We start from the raw sequence: 17,397 nt of genomic DNA, 5'->3' as shown, positions 1-17,397 counted from the left end.
GCAATCTTAATTCACAAAATGCTTACTACACATGATATTACTGTTAGCATTTCCAGCCGCGAGCGGCCGTGGCTGGCCCCTGCTCACCTTCGACGCAACGCCGGGACCGCCGTCGGAGACGCAGCGGTGGCGGGAAGACGTACCCAGGGAAGGCCCAAAACCTCTCCAGGTTGAGCGTGCCCTCTCGGGCAGGTCGACGCTGGACGCACGCTCCCCGGCCTCCTCTCTTCGGCGTCAGGCCGTGCAGCTCTCTTCCGGGTTCCAGCAGGCCGGCCCTCTCCTAGGCGCACAGCCACGCCTCCTCCCTACTCTTAAAGGGGCATGATGACTAATTACCTTTAGCTGCCGATATTGAGGTAAAAGACCTGGGAGTATATAGGGAGGCTTCCTCTTCCTGTCCTTTGACTTGGCAACGAGTCTGCTCTCTTCTGGGAGTCTGCTGGTATCTTCTGTTCTCTGGTTCCTACCTCTGGACGATTCTCTGGTGTTTGACTTCGGATTGGCTATCAACGATTCTCTGGTGTTTGACTTCAGATTGGCTATCAACGATTCTCTGGTGTTTGACTTCGGATTGGCTATCAACGATTCTCTGGTGTTTGACTTCGGATTGCCTATCGACGATTCTCTGGTGCATGACTTCGGATTGGTGATCGGTGACCCTCTGGCTTTGGACCTCAGACTGGCAGTAGGTGAACTCCAGCTTCTGATCTCGGACTGGACGTCGATGAGTCTTCCTTCTTCAAGGGCCCATCTAAGTCCCAGCGGTCTGGGTCCCTACAGGTGTGGTAAATTTTGAATGGAAGTATTGAGGCTTCTACCCTTAGCAGAATTTAAAACCAGGGAATCCTGCCTTGATAAAATATCCCACTTCCACTTCTATTTCCCTACCCTTTCTGCCTTGAGACAAAAAGTTTACTTTCAGAGGTGTGTTCGAATCTACCACAGAAATTTTTTATTAACCATTAATTCTTGCAGCACATCATGCATAAATAAACCAGTCAGTTTATTGTAAAAATATTTTATTTCAGATAAAGAAAGGCATGAATAAATATCTCTAAATGACTAAAACACTTTTATGTTCAAATCTTAACTTTACCAGAGTATATCCTACAATCAATGTAAGAGCCATTAAAAAAAAGTAATTGAAATTATTAATATCAGATAAATGTCTATTAATATCATCTTTTTAGAAATTAATACATTTCTAATACATCTGCCAATGTAGAAACAATAGCAATTTAAAGGTTCTCATATACTTGAATAAAAAATTATATTTACCAATTATCTGAAGCACCCCGCTCTGTGTCTCTCTCAATCACGTGCGAAGAAAGTCTAAGTAGCACCTCTCCCTCTCCCTCAAACTGCCACTGTTTTATACACTTAAGACCCTTTGATCCAGGGTAGCTGTTACTCTTCCATCAACACATTTATCTCTTAGCCTTTGAAGAACTTTTTCTAGGGACCTTGACTAGGGTTCAATCAATTTTTCATATCAGAACAGTAAAATATAGGATTTATTCTTATTCTGTTTATAGCTTCGCCCATTTTTGATTTTTAATTGGATTTCTTTTGTAGTTCTAAGAGAAAATCTTTTTCACTCCCTTCTGTCACAAGATTCACGCTTAATTGGCTGGCCATCTGTTTTTAGGGTGGTCAATCATGCCACCTGCGTTAGGATGCTCAATGTCATAAAATGCAGGTGCTTTCTTACTTGAGATAAGAGAAAGTGGTAAACAACTGTACTCTCAAAGTCTGAAAGTGGGACAAAGGTGAAATCTTGAGGTTTTAAGTAGGGTAAAGGTGAAAGCTATGTGCTGGAGCTTTTTCAGCACAGCCATGACCGATGTCATGGCTTTTAAAAGTAAAGGCTTATGGGTATTAAATGCTAACATGTTTCTTTATGGCTAATTGATTACTGACTTCACTAAATATAAGTAATTATCAATAAAGCACAAAATATTAAGATATTTTCTGACACAGGCTCCTCCCGGGGAGACCGTGGACTTCCAGGGGTGAAGATCCAACTGGCCCTTGCTTCCATTTCACGAGACCTCTTCCTTTCAAAGGTTTCCCTAAGTCCCAGCGGTCCAGGTCCCTACGGACTCCTCCTGGGGGGACCCCGGGCTTCCAGGGGTGAAGATCCAACTAGTTCCCACGTCACTCCAGCCTTGCCATTCGACGGAGGAACCCGAGGAGCTGTCTCCTCTGGTAGTATCAACTCCTCCTCGGACTAAGGGTTCACATCTTCTCAACCTTTGTAACAATTACTGTTCTGAATTCAATGTTACACATTTACCACCCTGGCAGATAATTATAGAGATGTGAATCGGAACCGGAATCGGTTCGGATTCCGGTTCCGATTCACATGTGGGGGTTTTTCCGTCGGGCCCAATCGCGTTTTGTTTATCGGCTGCGCCCCAGCCGATAAACAAAAAACCCACCCGACCCTTTAAAAGTAACCCCTTAGCTTCCCCCACCCTCCCGACCCCCCCAAAAAACATTTTACAGGTACCTGGTGGTCCAGTGGGGGTCCCGGCGCCGATGGCCCTTTGTCCTTACCATGTGACAGGGTATCCGTGCCATTGGCTGGATCCTGTCACATGGTAGGAGCACTGGATGGCCGGCGCCATCTTGTGCTCCTACCATGTGACAGGATTTGACCAATGGCACCGGTAGCCCCTGTGACATAGTAAGGGCAAAGGCTATCGGCACCATTTTTAATACTGGCAGCCGACGGTCCGAGTGCAGGAGGTTGCTCCCGGACCCCCGCTGGACTTTTGGAAAGTCTTGTGGGGGTCAGGAGGGTCCCCCAAGACTTGCCAAACGCCCCTGGTGGTCCAGCTGAGGTCCGGGAGCGATCTCCTGCACTTGGGCCATCGGCTGCCAGTAATCAAAATGGCGCCGATAGCCTTTGCCCTTATTATGTCACAGGGGCTACCGGTGCCATTGGTCAGCCCCTGTCACATGGTAGGAGTGCAAGATGGTGCCGGCCATCCAGTGCTCCTACCATGTGACAGGATCCGGCCAATGGCACGGATACCCTGTCACATGGTAAGGGCAAAGGGCCATCGGCGCCATTTTGATTAGTGGCAGCCGACCGCCCAGGAGCCAGAGGATGGCCCGGAGTGGGAGATCGCGGGAGATCGCTCCTGGGACCCCCACTGGACCACCAGATACCTGTAAAAAGGTTTTGGGGGGGTCGGGAGGGTGGGGGAAGCTAAGGGGTTACTTTTAAAGGGTCGGGGTGGGTTTAGGGGTTATTTTTGTATGCCGTTTTTCCCGCCCTCCCCCAAAACGATAAGGGAACCCCCATGATCAATATCGTGGGGTTTTCCTATCGTTTTGGGGGAGCCCCCGATTTCTGACGATTTTGAAAATATCAACGATATTTTCAATCGTCCGAAACCCGATTCACATCCCTAGATAATTATGCTCCACTAACAAAGGATTGCTAGAGATTCCATCCGTGAATCGTGCATTGCTTGATGAGACCAGAGGTAGAGCTTTCTCCATTTCTGGACCAATTTTTTGGAACTTGCTCCTAGAGCAGCTTTGGCTAATTGTATGCCACAAGCAGTTTAGGAAATAGTTGAAAACAAATTTATTTACTTCAGCATATGTGAAATCTTAGTTGAGAGTTATCTCAAGCAGGACATATAGACAGTTCTTTATTATTTTGGATTAATTTGCCCTCCAGCTGCAATCAGTTATTTGTATTTGTTTTACGTTGTTTTTATTAATTAGGTATGTTTTATTTTTGTTATCTGCTGTGAACATAGAATTACGAGCAAGCTACAAATTTAAAAAATAAATAAATTATATAGACATCCTGTATGGATTCCAGCTGAGAAGCCATGTGTTGCAGGAGCTCCACTGCGGCCCTCAAAACATAGTTGTTTCTGGGACTAGAAAGTGAATGGTGATAATAATGAGTTTGATCTTCTTTGGTTTTTATATGCTTTTGAAGGAAAGACTATTCTTCAGACATTTTTGGTGGCATGTTGACGAAGACCCCAAGGCCTCTGAGACAGGAACAACATTGCTAATACCAAAATGGAAGCTGATATCGGAACCTCTCTTTATAACTTAAAAGAAGAACTAATAAAATACATTTCAAAGGGCGTTTTGGCAGTGATTGAAGACACAGACTAAGTAAACTACAGTCCTCCTTCTATGAGCTTTGGGAAAGCTTCAAGCACCATGAGACTAACATTGCAGACTTGGATACTAGATTGCTTGCACAGGAAATGGTGACAGATGAGCAAGTTTTCCTTCCTTTCAGAATTTGTAAAAGACAGGGAGCTATTGCAACTCGTGCAAGTGTGGCTTCTGGAATGCCTTAATCTTTCTCTAGAAACAGAGCCTATTTTGGTAGAAAAGGCACATAGGATGAGGAAGGAGAATGCAACCTAGCCAAAGCCTCTAATTGCTAGAATCTTAAATCATGTTGATAAGTCAAAGATTTAGTCTACAATAGGAAAAAAAATGACAGGAGTCGGGTGGTACCTTATAGACTAACCAATTTATTGAAGGAAAAAAGGTTCTGTGGAATATAAAGGCACAAATTGTTGATTTTCAATTATTACTCAGCTAAAGTCACAAAAAGCAGTAAGATTCTTACTCTGATATGCTCTGAACTACACAGAAGGGGTGTTAAATTTGCATTACTGTTTCTGGCAAAACTGAGGATCACTTCTGAAGGAAAACCTTTCTTCCTACAATCAAAGGAGCACATTGATTCCTTTATGGCAAAGCTTTGGGCTTAATTGCTTTGCTGTGATTTTTTTTTTTTTTTTTGTGAGCTATGTTTTTGAATTCTTCCTTTCTTATAGAGGAAAACCTTTATTTTGATGCTTGATATCATCTTGTGTTTTTCTCCCTCTTCATAATAAACATTTCATTTTTGGAGACTTGCAATAATCTTAACTGCATCAAAGGTGAAGGAGCACCATCTAAGTAACAAACCAGGCAGTGAACTAACTGTGCCACTTTGAATGGAGGAAACTATACAGTCTTAATTTTATTGGCTCTTTGGTTTCAAGCTGAGAGATATGGCTTTTTAATATCTCTTAAAGGAATTTCAAATGAAGCTGGGAAGGACATGAGCCTCGACTTTTTTCTTCATTTTACCTTCAGTTATGGTTTTTTAGGCTAGCATAACAGTGTTACCATTATGGTTACTGAATTTATTTCTGTGCTCCGCTTGAAATATACAGATATGATTCTACTGGGGGACTTTAATATTCATAAGGGTAATATGGCTAAGTCTTGTGTAGATGAGTTTTTTTCCCTTCTCACTTTTATGGGTCTTTTTCAGCTTATTAATTCCTCAACTCATCGGGCTGACCATATATTAGGTCTGTTATGGCCTCTGAGTCATGGATATCAAGTGGGTAGTTTGATGATCCCTCTTTTGTCCCAGTATTGTGGTCTAATCATTTCTTGCTTTCTTTTTCCAGATTGTTGTCCACAAATTCCAGTCGCACTGAAGTTTTGTGGGCTAATTGATATTGATCATTTCTCCTCAGCCTTACCCAATCTTGATTTAGAAGCAACTGATATCAACCAGACAGTATTTTCCTTTCTCAGTGCCCTAACAACTGTATTGAACCATAAAGCCCCTTTTAAAGAGACCAAATTGCTTCTTGCCATACATCATGTTCCCTGGTTCACGCTTGAGCTTACTAAGCTCAAAATTAGTTCTGGGATGAGATTCTGGTGTACCCATAAGTCTGTATCCACCACTACTGATTACAAGGCAGCTGGTGCATCCTATCAAGTCACATTTGATTCTTGTAGGAAGTCTTTTTATACATCTTGTTTACAGCCCTCACTTAATCATCTTTTGGAACTCTTTGCAATAGTCAGTAGCTTCTCCCAGCCATTGGGCAGTTCTGTGATTAAATCTGACATAGATCGTGAATCCTTTGCTACCTATTGTTTGGACAAAACTGCCTCATTGTCATCTAATGTTTGTATTCCAATAGTCAAAAGCACATCTCTCGAGTTAGACACCGAGAACTGCTGTTAGACCAACTTTGAGTATATTGGTTCCACAGAGGTAGGTGTCTCTTAAAATGCTACAATCCTCATGTTCTTCACTCAATCATTTTTCCATCACCATCTTTCATGAATTACAAACAACTTTAAAATATACACTGATGATATACAGCTTATTTTTTCAGTCAATGTCCCGCTAGCCAAGGTTTATGAAACCAGAGTGAACTGCATTTCTGCTATAAAGTTATGGCTTATCCAACATGGCCTTACAGTTAATCTTGCCAAAACCAAGGCTTTATGGCTGAGAAGACACCCATTACAAATTGATTTGCCAATCATTATCATGGAATAGACACCTCTCACGATCCCGCTTGTAATTGGTTTGTGACAATACTGAAAAGAAAGCTACTAATCTGCTCCAGGAAGAAAACAGAAGTCTGTGTAGCTATGGATGTTGCCTCCTTTTACTGAAGAACTAGTCTTCTGTAGGACTATCCTCTATTCCCTGTACATACCAGGATCATTCCAGATGGTGGGTTATGTCCCCCGTCCAGCAGATGGAGTCAGAACAAAAACTTTCAGGGGAGGACCTATATAACCACACCTCCCCTGTCTCAACCCTCAGTAACGTTCTGACTCCAGCAGATGTGAGCAGGGGACACGGTGGTCCCCAGTGTTTTAGCTTAAGGCTCCTTTTTCTGAGGGATCAAGTAAAAAGAAAAAAAAAAGAGATTAAATTTAGGAGCTAGGTCACCGGCTAAGGTTCTGCTTGAAGCAAGGGAACGGCTCTCAGCCCCGTTGGGCTGTTTGATCTCCCTCTAGGCTGGTGACTTGTAGACAGGCTGTTTTTACCTGTCCCTCTCTCTCTCTCATTCCCTTCCCTGCGGGGTTTTCTGGGGTAAGTGTCACTGTTTTTTGATTCTCTTCTTATCAGTAGGGGACAGCAGTGTTGTTTGGGCGACGGGCCGGCCCTCTGGGGTGCACGTCGGTGGGGCCGACCTCTCCCTCTCGTCCCGGATTTTCCCCCCCTCCCCGGCGGGGAGCGAGCAGCGTCCCGACCAGCGGCCCCGCGAAGAGCCATTCCCCGGGGCCACCTGCCGTCGGGAGGTTAATTCCCCGACTGTTTTTCTTCGGGTCGGTGGAGGGACCGGGGGAAGCCTCTCTGACCTGTTCGGTGCTGAGTTTTGGCACGAGCCCGCATCCGCCCCTCCTCCTCCCTCTCCCTTCGGCGATGCAGAGTGCGGCGTCTTGTGGAGCCTGCGGCAGGCATTGATTCCTGTCCGCGGAGGGGCTTTGTTCTGGCTGCCTCCCCGAGGGGGAGGGCAGTTCTTCTAGAGGTGAGGCCGGCCAAGAGATGGACCGCGTGGGGAGGAAGCGACAGGCCCTGTTCTCGCTAAGCGAGGGAACGGCGGCCATTTTGTTGCAGGATTCGGATGCCGGGCTCTCAGAAGAGGACACGGACGCCCCGGTCTCTGCTTCTATGCCCGGTTTGGACCCCTTCTCCGATGCAGAGCCTGGTAGACAGAGGGGGGAGCCCTCGGAGGGGTAACCCCTCAGGAGGCCCGGCCTTCTCACCCGAGTTCGTCGTCCTAATGCATAGGGCCTTCCTGCAGAGCAGGGACTAGAGTTTCGGGGTCTGGGGACCCCCTCCCCCCAAGATGGCGTGTCCGGCCCCCCTCCTGGGTGGGGATCTCCCCCAGGGTTGACCTCCACTATCCGGGGGGGGAACGGGACCATCTCGTGGTCCTCCCGCGACCCCGTCGGCGATGCAGGTCTCCTCGGGGGGGGGGGGACCCTCCTCAGGATCCGGACGCGGACGACCCCACACTGGCGGCCCAGGTGGAGGGCGACAACCCGAGGGTCCTCCGCATCTTCCAAGCGGCGGAGTTGGATGATCCCCTACATCCTTCAGGAAATAGATATCGACCCTCCCCCGGAACCGGTGGGGCCTGACCCGAAGCTCAAGAAGGGGGACCCCCCTCCTGGCGGGCCTGCGGCCTCTGGCCAAGGCCTTTCCCACTCATCACACCATTTTACAGTTGATCACAAGGGAGTGGGATGCTCCAGAGGCCAACCTCAGGGTCGGGAGGGCCATGAAAAAATTGTATCCCCTTCCGGCTGACTTCCTGGAGATACTCAAGGTCCCCGCGGTAGATTCTGCGGTTTCAGCGGTCACAAAGCATACCACCATTCCTGTCACTGGCGGGACGGCGTTGAAGGATATGCAGGATCGGAAGCTGGAAGTTTACCTCAAGCGCATCTTCGAAGTTTCTGCCTTGGGGATGCAGGCTGCTATTTGCAGTTCCCTTGCACAGCGAGCGGGGCTTCGGTGGGTTCAGCAGCTCCTCACCTCTCAGACCTTGCCAGACGCTGAGGCTCATCAGGCGGACAGACTTGAAGCCGTGGTTGCCTATGGGGCGGACGCCTTGTATGATCTATTAAGGGTCCTAGCCCGGTCCATGGTGGCAGCGGTGTCAGCTCGTCGGCTACCGTGGATGCGCAACTGGTCGGCTGATGCCTCATCCAAGACATGTCTAGGTTCCCTCCCCTTTAAGGGTAAGTTTCTGTTTGGGGAAGATTTGGGTCACATCATCAAGTCCCTTAACGAAAATGCGGTGCACAAGTTACCTGAGGACCGACCACGTTCTTCGAGAGCATATAATTCGTCCAGAAGCCGATATCGCAATCAGCGGAGAGCGCACCCTTCGAGACAGCAGCCATCCCAGGCGCCCTCTTCTCGCTCGCACACCTGGAACCGGTCCTTTCGTGGGTGCCGCCATGGTAAGGAAGCACAGGGATCGGGCGCCTCCTCTAAATCTGCCCAATGATGCCAGATGGACCCGCGAGTCGGTTCCTCGGCTGGGGGGGCGTCTTGCTCTCTTCTACGAAGAGTGGGTCCAAATCACGTCGGATCAATGGGTTCTAGATATTCTAAAACACGGCTACACCTTGGATTTTGTACACGCGCCTCGAGACCGGTTTCTGTTTTCCCCTTGCGGGTCCTTCCTCAAGCAGAGAGCCGTTCGGCAGACCCTCGATCGCCTCCTACAGTTGGGCGCGATAGTGCCGGTGCCGGCCTCTGAACTGGGTCGAGGACATTATTCAATTTACTTCGTGGTCCCCAAGAAGGAGGTTACCTTTCGGCCTATTCTGGATCTCAAGACGGTCAACCAGTCCTTCAGAGTTCCTCGGTTTCGCATGGAGACGCTTCACTCTGTGTTGGCGGCGGTTCATCCGGGGTAATTTTTGGCCTTGTTGGATCTCACGGAAGCGTATCTCCACATCCTGATTCATCGAAGTCATCAGCGCTACCTTCGCTTCAAAATCTTGGGTCAGCACTTCCAGTTTCGCGCGCTTCCTTTTGGCCTGGCCACAGCTCCACAGGTTTTTACAAAGATCATGGTGGTAGTGGCGGCGGCTTTACGCAGTGAAGGTGTCCTGGTGCATCCTTACCTGGACGATTGGCTCATTCGGGCGAAATCGCGGGCACAGGGTCACCGGGCGGTCGACAGAGTAGTACAGCTCCTCCAGTCACTGGGGTGGATCGTCAACTTCTCAAAGAGCAAGCTGGTTCCGTCCCAGTCGTTGGACTTTCTGGGGGACCACTTCGACACCAGGAAGGCCAAGGTTTTCCTGCACCCGGAGAGAGCTCAGGCTCTGCGCCAACAGATTCAAGGGTTCATAGCGCTCGAAGCTCCCACTGCGTGGGACTACCTGCAGGTACTGGGGACCATGGCCTCGACCATCGACCTGGTCGCGTGGGCTTTTGCGCATCTGCGCCCTCTTCAGAGATCCCTGCTTACCCGGTGGAAGCCGGTGTCGCGGGACTTCCAAGTGATTCTGCCGATCCCGAGGGTAACCTTGCTCAGTCTCCACTGGTGGCTGGATCCTCAACACTTGGCTCAGGGGGTGTCTCTGGAGGACTCGGATTGGGTGATTCTCACCACGGACGCCAGCTTCGCAGGCTGGGGAGCGGTCTGTCGGGACAGTTCAATCCAGGGCCGGTGGATGGAGGAGCAGTCGAAGTGGCCCATCAATCGCTTGGAGACCAGGGCAGTCCGTCTTGCGTTACAGGGCTTCTTCCCAATGGTACACCATCGAGCAGTCAGGGTGCTATCGGACAATGCGACCACAGTGGCGTACATCAATCGTCAGGGAGGCACGAGAAGTCGTCTCGTCTCTCTGGAGACCAACAAACTGATGGAGTGGGCGGAACTCCACCTCCAACGCCTAGCGGCTTCGCACATAGCAGGCGTGGACAACGTGCAGGCGGACTTCCTCAGCCGACAAAACCTGGACCCCGGAGAGTGGGAACTCTCGGAGGAAGCAATGCGAATGATAGTGGAGTGCTGGGGGACGCCGCACGTGGACCTAATGGCAACCGCCGGAAATGCAAAGGCCGCCCGTTTCTTCAGCCGCAGGCGGGAGCGCGGCGCGGAAGGGGTAGATGCGCTGGTCCTGCCTTGGCCGTGTCAGTGTCTCCTGTATGTGTTCCCGCCGTGGCCTCCCGTGGGCAAGGTCATTCGCAGGATAGAGGCGCATCAAGGGCCGGTGATCCTGGTGGCGCCGGAGTGGCCCCGACGACCGTGGTTCACAGACCTCCACAACCTGGCGGTGGAGGGGCCCCTTCAACTCAGTCATCTCCCACATCTCCTCCGCCAGGGACCAATATTTTTCAAGGAGGCAGATCGCTTCTGTCTTGCGGCTTGGCTTTTGAGAGGCGCCAGCTAAGGCGGCACAGTTATCCGGAGTCCGTCATCTCAATGCTACTGAAAGCATGTAAGAGGTCCACTTCTGTCACCTATGTCAGGGTATGGAAGATTTTTGAGGAGTGGTGCGGATCGAATGGGATTCAACCGACACAGGCCTTGGTGGCACAGGTCCTCTCCTTTCTACAGGCAGGTCTGGATTTGGGTCTTGCCTATAATTCCCTCCGGGTTCAGGTGGCGGCCTTGGGGGCCTTCCTTCGTAGTGGAAACAGGGAGTTCCTGTCTTCACATCCGGATGTCTTACGTTTTCTCAAAGGAGTGAGACACTTGAAGCCTCCGATTCACCCGCCTTGTCCATCGTGGAATCTGAATCTGGTTCTTCGGGCTCTGCAGTACTCCCTACGAGGCCCTGAGTACAGCCTCTATCAAGGACGTCACTCTCAAGACCATCTTTCTAGTGGCGATCAGCTTGGCGAGGCGGATTTCCGAGCTGCAGGCCCTATCCTGCCGTGAGCCAACCTGCGTTTTACGCCTGACGGTGTTTCCCTGCGTACGGTGCCATAGTTTCTTCCTAAGGTGGTTTCGGCTTTCCGTCTCAACCAATCGGTGGAACTACCGTCCTTTTCCTCCTCTGAGTCGGGTGACCTGCGCAGACTAAATGTAAGGCATTCTTTGATGCACTATCTGGAGGTCACGAATGAGTTTCGGCTTTCTGATCATTTGCTTATCCTTTGGTCGGGGCCCAGGAAGGGTTGCATGGCCTCCAAGCAATCCATTGCTCGCTGGCTGAAGGGAGCGATTATAGCAGTGTACCTTGGAGTAGGAAAGTCTCCACTTCTAGTGGTTAAGGCTCATTCCCTTCGAGCCCAGGCGACATCTTGTTCTAAATACCAAGCGACACCTGGTTCTAAATACCAACAAAACGGAAATCCTTATAATAGCACCGGAAAAATCTACCCTGCCTACCTCCAGCAATTCTCCAGACACCTCAGGATACACCACCTCACCGCAAGTCAGAGATCTGGGTGTAATCCTAGACAACAGATTCAGCCTCAATAAATTCGTAAACAACACTACTAAAGAATGCTTCTTTAAATTACAAGTTTTAAAGAAACTAAAGCCACTTCTACGCTACAGAGATTTCCGCACAGTACTCCAAGCCATCATTCTCCCGAAACTAGACTATTGCAATTCACTCCTGCTGGGACTTCCCGCCTGCTCCACCAAACCCCTCCAGATGGTCCTGAATGCCACAGCAAGAATTCTCACCAACGCCAAAAAAAAAGACCACATCACCCCGATCCTCCAGCACCTCCATTGGCTTCCCATTAAATACAGGATACAGTTCAAAAGCAGCATGATGATTCATAAGGCCCTACATAGCATATCCCCACTCAACTTAACCTTCAAGCTGCAACTACATACTTCTGAAAAGCCGACTAGAAGGGCATACCAAAACAGATTGATTACCCAGCCCGCAAAATCCTCCCTGAGAAAACGCGCTCTATCCACAGCGGGCCCGTCTCTCTGGAATTCTCTACCACCAGACCTCCGCCTTGAGCCATGCCATACTACTTTTAAAGCGAAACTCAAGACTTGGCTCTTCCTTCAAGCATTCCCAGAGAGCTAAGAACTAGAAGAAAAACAACCCTGTCCTATGGCTTTAATGTATTGTTCTCTGCCTTATTTATTATTATTATTTGCCTCATTTATGTGTTTAAAGTTGAGCTTAGTTTGTTTTCTTCTTTATTATAGATCAATTGTTTGATATGTTCCATGATTTGTTCCATGTAAACTGCCACCCGGCGGTAGTTATCTCTGTTACCTGTGAACCGGAGTGATATGTATTGTATACAGGAACTCCCGGTATATAAAAACCTAAATAAATCAATCAATCAATCAATCAATCTTGGGCGGAGAGCTCTTCCATCTCCACTCAGGAAATCTGTAGGGCGGCCACCTGGAAGTCGCTGCATACTTTTGCGAGGCATTATCGTCTGGACTTCCGTGCGCCGTCGGGCGGTTAGCTTGGAGACAGGGTCATACGAGCAGGGCTGTCTGCGGCCCACCCGTGATGGGGAAGCTTTGGTACATCCCACCGTCTGGAATGATCCTGGTATGTACAGGGAAAAGAAAATTATTCCTTACCTGCTAATTTTTGTTCCTGTAATACCATGGATCATTCCAGACACCCTCCCTCTCTTTGGGGGTTGCTTGTGGGGACATCCCTGCTTACCTGTTTTATCAATCCTTCACTCTGTGCTTTTTGGTGCTGCGCGCCTGTTTTTTCACGCAGTGCTGTTCGCAAGTTCACCGTTAAGAATTTGGTTCCAGAATCTAGTTGCTGTCGGTTTGACAGCGGTTGTTTGAGTTTTTGGGTATTTGATCCCTCTGGTTCTGTCTCTTCTCTTCTTGGCTTTGCTAGTCTAGTTACTGAGAATTGAGGCAGGGGAGGTGTGGTTATATAGGTCATCCCCTGAAAGTTTTTGTTCTGACTCCATCTGCTGGACGGGGGACATAACCCACCGTCTGGAATGATCCATGGTATTACAGGAACGAAAATTAGCAGGTAAGGAATAATTTTCTTATACTTTTGATAGCCAAGACTATTGGAAAGTTTCTTTTTATTTATTTATTTATTTATTTTATTTAAAATCATTTATATTCCACCCTACCTGGACAAGTAGTTCAGAGAAGAGATCAGGCTTTGAGACATCATCTTCTGGTCAGCTGTTTGCCTCCCAATTATTGAAGGACTGTTGGTATTACTAATTTTTTATTAAGGGTTTCTTGGCAGCAGTGCTTCATTCATTGAGAGATTCTTCAGGCACATAAATGCAAGGGTGGAAACAGATTTATATTTGAGCATCAGCCAAAAGGTTTTAGGAACTAGGGAAATTTGGTTTTCTCTGAAATTATTTTGTTTTTTTGCCTGTTTTGTTTTCATATGCTTATTTGTTCCTTTTTAAAATTGACTTTAATCCTTCTGCTTTTTTCATTGGCTTTTCTTTGCTCTCCTCTTTATTCATCCTTTTCCTTATCTTCCCTCTTTCCAGTCACGATCCCTCCTTCCCCTAGACCTTTTTCTCCCCTCCATCATCTTCCCCTTCCTTTTTTCCCTCCCCTTCAGTTTTTGTTTTCCCCTTCTCCTTTCCTATGTGGCCTGGTGGAGGGGGCAACCCTATAATCTACACTTGTGCCTAGGCCAGCAGCAGAGTCTGTGTCCTGCTAGTCTTAGCCAGGCATGGGGTCAATGTCTCTCTTTCATTGATCTTTAGGCACTTGGGTAATTTTATAATTGCCTGTATTAGTGTAAAGTCTGTGGGTATTTTTACTCACAGACTTTACACCAATTTTCAAAGGAAATTTACATGCATACTTTCCTTTTGAAAATAATCCTGCTAATGCCCCCAATCCCACTCACAAAAACATCTCTTCAAACTGCAGATAAAAGTACATACATATAAGCCTTTTGTGCACATTTTTAGCCATATAAGCAGGAAGGCAATTTTGTGAAAGCCCATAAAGCACTGTTTAACCTATGGAAATGGATTTGAAAATCATCCTCCCTATTGCCAGAGAGTTTTCCTCCCATGCTTAATTATATTTAGTAAAGGGCTCCCAGAAGTCCTCTGCAGCACATTAGTAATAAATTTCTAGCTAAATGATGCTGTTTTCTATGTCCCCATTGGACTTTGCTGTCTCCCTTTACAGTAGCTTGCTTTGTAATAAGAAGTACTCCACTGTATAGTCATAGCGTTTCTTTCACTTGTTTGCTATTTTATATCTATGACAAATTATATTTTACACTAAAAGCAAAAAATTTATATAGATGCATTCTAACTTCTAAAATATAAATTATATTTCTCTTGATGTAGAAGCTTCAGCATTTACAAGAGGCAAAAAACAAGGAAATTGAACTTCTCCGTCATACCATTAAAGATTTAGAGCAGCAACTCGGAAATGGCCAGGATTCATACCTAAAACGCAAACGTTTTTGAGGATGTGCTACCAAACTTCATTATTGCATTTTGGCATCAGAAGTCTGCATAGCTCTATAAAATATATTTTTCAAGGGAAAAAAGCACAAAACATCAAAAAAGAAGAAATCTTTGAGTGTCATTTTTTATTGTAACTTCTCATGATTATTTTATACATGCACCATCTTTTTATGTCTTTCACTACCTGTATGCCTTATTTGCATTTACCATATAAGTATTCAGGTTCTCTAGAAGTCAGTTTGCCTATAAACCTTCATTGAATATGGCAAATGCTTTCAGAGCAGCCCATCAATATATTATTTTCTTTCCTTCCAATGAAACAGAATTTATTTTGGTTATTTTGTTTCAATCATCATATAAAACATGCATAATAGAAAGAGAAAGTGAGTGACTGATGTAATAATCCATGGTATTTACTGCAGGTTAGCAGCCTTTTTGCACATGTTTTCTATAGATGCAAATGAAGTTAGCTGGTGCCGTTTTGGAAAATGGCCAGCAGAGTAGGAGTGAGTGCGCATTGCTCTTGTCCACCTGGAAGACCCTCCCTCCAGCTATAGGTTAAGTTTGAAGGGACCAAGGAGAGTTGGGGGGACCACAGCTTGCATTTTTATGTGTTGAGGTGGAAAAGGGGGCAAGATTTATAATAGTCCTGCTACTACTCCATGTTATGCTGGGCTCAGGCCTACCAGGGACTTCCCTTGACTTTTTAGGGGAGGGGAAATCTGCTACCTTGTGTGAAAGCCTGCTCCCCAAAAATCCCCCAAAATCTATACCTTTGTTTATTTGCAAAAATGGGCCCACAAAACCTTTCTCGCGTGTCTGTTTTCGTAAAATGGCAATTTAATGATCTGCTTTGCATCATTTTGCAGTTCATTGGTGTGCCATTTCAATACATTTTTGCATGTAGTCAACTACACATAAAAGTTTACTATAGCAAAGAGCATTTCTATGATTAATTTTTTTTTTTTGCAAAAGGTTTTTTCATGTGAAATTTTTGCAAAACGCCTATACTTTTGCATTTGTGGATGTTTTGCAAAATATTTTACTCAAAACGTTTTGCACAAAAAATATCACAGATTAGTATACCAGCCTATAAGATCTTTGTTACTTATTTATTTTTGATAATAAAACTAACTTAAAGAAATATCAGCCAACTCAAGGATGTGGTATGTTCTGGCCTTGGGAGGAAAGGAAGATAACTGCCATTTCTCTGGTAGTCCCTGCTGGCTATCGAGCTGCACTCAGTGTGCCACAGAGGCATTTTTCTGGATCTTAGATCAGTGAAGGCTCCCAAAATTCTTAGGCATGCCCTTTGAAAAAGGAGAGTCAAATATGGAAGGTAATAAGAGGGAAAAGGCAAAAAGAAAATGTGCCAGTCAAAAATTGTGTGTGGCCACTATTAAACAATGTACAGTAACTATAGTCTATGGCAACCCAGCGCGAACAAATCTACTCCCGATTTTATAACATGTGCGCGCTGCTGCCGAACCTATGCAAGATAGGTTCGGCACGCGCAGGGGGTGGAAGGGGCAGCTTTTCGGGGGTTACGCGTGTATCTTATGCGCATAACCCTTTGAAAATCTGCCCCAATATTTTTAAGCGGAACAAATGTACAGATTCTACTTTAGTTCATTAAACTGCAGGATAATTTAACCACTTAGTATTCAAAGAAAAAGGATATTCAAAATGAATAGCGTCTACTTACATTTTAAAACCTTTCCTTCCTCCCTAAACACGCAAATAAGCTGCTGGACAACCAGATGAAAGTAAAGCAAACCAGAACTTAAAACATTTTGACTTCTCAGTTCATAGAATTAAGTTGTTTCATTAGATTACTGATGCAGCAGACAAGAACTAAGTTGTATAGAACATTTGGTTGTCCTTTTTGTTTTATAAGCTGTATGCCATTTTCTAGTGCACTATAGAGCTTTTTATTGTTAGAATTTGTTTATTTATACAGCGCCTGGATATGTTTTAGTGAACAGGCATCTCATATGTGCATTTAAATAAATTACGTCTTTATCCAGTATTGCTGTTTTCTGTTGGCACCAATTTCCTGTGAGCTACTACTTTGAATGCTTTACAGTTGAACTATTTATAGATATTGCAAGATGTTTATATACTTTTCTCGGAGAATAGTTAATAAAGAGTGATTCAGTTGTCCCCTCTAGAATTCATTAATTTTAGATTGTCCAATATTAAACAGAAGCCCCTAAGTTATAGTTTATGCTTCTGTGGTCATTGATACAAAGAGAACTTTTTAAGAGAAACTAGAGAAACATGTAATCAACTAGCGCCTCCTTGCTAACGCGGCCCCCTAATTTTAATATTGCATTGTGTCCCCCTTAGGGGCACCATGCCCATGTTATAAGAGCGGCGCTGACTGTTCAGCGCCCTCTTTCTACGTGACTTTATTACATCGGCCCCCTAGTGTGGAACAGATTTTTCTAGGTTTAAAAATTTACTTTCTGAATTCCTGTCATTATCAAGTGCCTTTCACTTTTGGTCACATTCATCCAGCAGGGGATTTTTCTGTTCTTGTAGGTAACTTTTGTGAACATTGGGCAGCTGCAAACATCACTGTCAAGCTTCAGATTCATCCTTAGCTGCTCATGTCACTTTCAAGAGGCTGGAAGAATGTTATTACACTGTCAGGCAACTGCATTTTTTGATTCCTCAAACAAATT

General features: G+C 46.1%; 1 protein-coding gene across 2 annotated transcripts in view; it reads left to right on the top strand.

Moving 5' to 3' along the window:
* CCDC152 (coiled-coil domain containing 152) overlaps positions 1 to 15,850 on the top strand; it is a 168,451-nt gene extending 152,601 nt beyond the window's left edge. Inside the window, exon 9 of one of the 2 annotated variants that reach the window (XR_003852776.1) lies at positions 14,588 to 14,640. Coding sequence is in view for 1 of the 2 variants with exons in the window: in XM_029578028.1 (XP_029433888.1) it covers positions 14,588 to 14,710 (123 nt within the window). In the remaining variant the exon portion in view is untranslated. Of the gene's footprint in view, positions 1 to 14,587 lie in introns of both variants that reach the window. The other variant, XM_029578028.1, reaches the window with a different exon arrangement.
* The last annotated feature ends 1,547 nt before the right edge of the window (positions 15,851 to 17,397 follow it).

The sequence above is a fragment of the Rhinatrema bivittatum genome, chromosome 1, assembly GCF_901001135.1.
Source record: "Rhinatrema bivittatum chromosome 1, aRhiBiv1.1, whole genome shotgun sequence".
Classification (NCBI taxonomy): domain Eukaryota; kingdom Metazoa; phylum Chordata; class Amphibia; order Gymnophiona; family Rhinatrematidae; genus Rhinatrema; species Rhinatrema bivittatum.
This window is presented reverse-complemented; position numbering and strand designations above follow the sequence as displayed.